This window comes from Scardinius erythrophthalmus (genome assembly GCF_964197995.2).
Source record: "Scardinius erythrophthalmus genome assembly, chromosome: 16".
Taxonomy (NCBI): Eukaryota; Metazoa; Chordata; class Actinopteri; order Cypriniformes; family Leuciscidae; genus Scardinius; species Scardinius erythrophthalmus.
Window position 1 is genome coordinate 17,263,996 of NC_138236.1, and position 1,309 is coordinate 17,265,304.

Consider the following 1,309-nt stretch of genomic DNA (forward strand, 5'->3'; position numbering starts at 1 on the left):
AAGCACTTAGAGAAATCAGGATATGTTTAAATGCTTTTATTTTCACACAGGTTTTTATCTCCAAAATAAAGAAAAAATGGTGGATTGCAGATTTGGAGGCTGTATGTGACTTTGGATCAGCTTTAGTTGTTACTCATGGTGTCGGCGATCCATTGGCTGAACGAACAGACCTTGAAGAAAAGATAATTCATAGAAGTCATGAAATTCCTTCATATCATACCAAACATATTGTTTTGTAACTAACAACAACTACTCTATATTACCTTGCCATAGACACCAGGATGATTCTTCTCAGCACAGCCATAACCCCAGGACACAATACCATGCAGTGCACCGTTGCACACCACGGGACCACCAGAGTCACCCTGAAAAAAAAGAAAGACAACCACTGGTGATTAATAAGACTGTCTTAGGTAAAATTTGTGTGACAACAATATTTCTTGTCATGCTCTACCTGGCAAGAGTCCTTTCCTCCCTCCAGGTATCCAGCACAGAACATGGTGTTGGTGATCATGCCAGGGTAGGAATTGTTACAGTCACTGTCGGACAAGATTGGGACCTCCAGACACTGAAGCTTGTTGGAATCAGCAGCTACAAAGAAATGAATAAAACAACAACAGAGAGGGAGTTATCTCAAGTGCTATGAACATCAAGTGTTAAGGAAGTGACATCATGAACTCAGTCACTCACTGGAACTCATGGTGTTTCCCCAGCCGGCGACTCTGCACATGGTGCCAGCGGCGGCACAGCCACTGGGCAGGGACACGGGCTGCACATACTGATTGAGAGTAGCGGACTTGCTAAGCTTGATCAGCATGATGTCACTGTCAATGGTCCAGGAGTTATAGCTGGGGTGGCGGATGACCTTCTGAGAGGAGATGAACTGCTCAGAACCCTCAGTAACTGCGATATTGTGCTCGCCCAAACGAACCTCCACACGTCTGAAAGACAAAAATACTGTTCAGAACTGAGGAAGCCATGGACCGGAACATGAGCTACCCTAGACGCCACTTACGACTTGTAGCAGTGAGCAGCAGACACAACCCAATCCTGGCTGACCAGAGAGCCACCGCAAAAGTGGTAGCCAGAGTTCAGAGACACCGTCCAGGGCTGGGAATAGGGCGTGCACTCATATCCCCCAACAATCTTGTCATCATCCAGAGCAACTACATACAATGAGAGAATATCATCAGTATATTGACTCACCTTTTCCATATTGCTATCTCTGAATGGAATCTCTACTCACAGGCAGCTCCAAGGAGCACCAGGAAAACCAAAGACCGCATGACTGCTGATTGAACCTGTTCGA

General features: G+C 45.8%; 1 protein-coding gene across 1 annotated transcript; it reads right to left on the bottom strand.

Annotated features, from left to right (window-relative positions):
- Positions 1-28: 28 nt before the first annotated feature.
- LOC308704457 (trypsin-1-like) lies at positions 29-1,307 on the bottom strand. The gene is made up of 6 exons (XM_081388781.1): positions 1,247-1,307; positions 1,016-1,166; positions 691-941; positions 455-591; positions 264-365; positions 29-170 (listed from the first exon to the last, which is right to left on the bottom strand). The coding sequence occupies exons 1-6, from the start codon at positions 1,284-1,286 to the stop codon at positions 123-125; spliced, it is 729 nt and encodes a 242-aa protein (XP_081244907.1). The 5' UTR covers positions 1,287-1,307; the 3' UTR covers positions 29-122.
- Between the last annotated feature and the right edge of the window lie 2 nt (positions 1,308-1,309).

Excerpts from the sequence above, each read along its gene's own strand:
- LOC308704457 (XM_081388781.1), bottom strand. The coding sequence starts at position 1,286 with ATGCGGTCTTTGGTTTTCCTGGTGCTCCTTGGAGCTGCCT. Across the intron at positions 942-1,015 it reads GCTGCTCACTGCTACAAGTC|ACGTGTGGAGGTTCGTTTGG; the intron begins GTAAGTGGCGTC and ends TTTGTCTTTCAG. Across the intron at positions 592-690 it reads GGGAAACACCATGAGTTCCA|CTGCTGATTCCAACAAGCTT; the intron begins GTGAGTGACTGA and ends ATTTCTTTGTAG.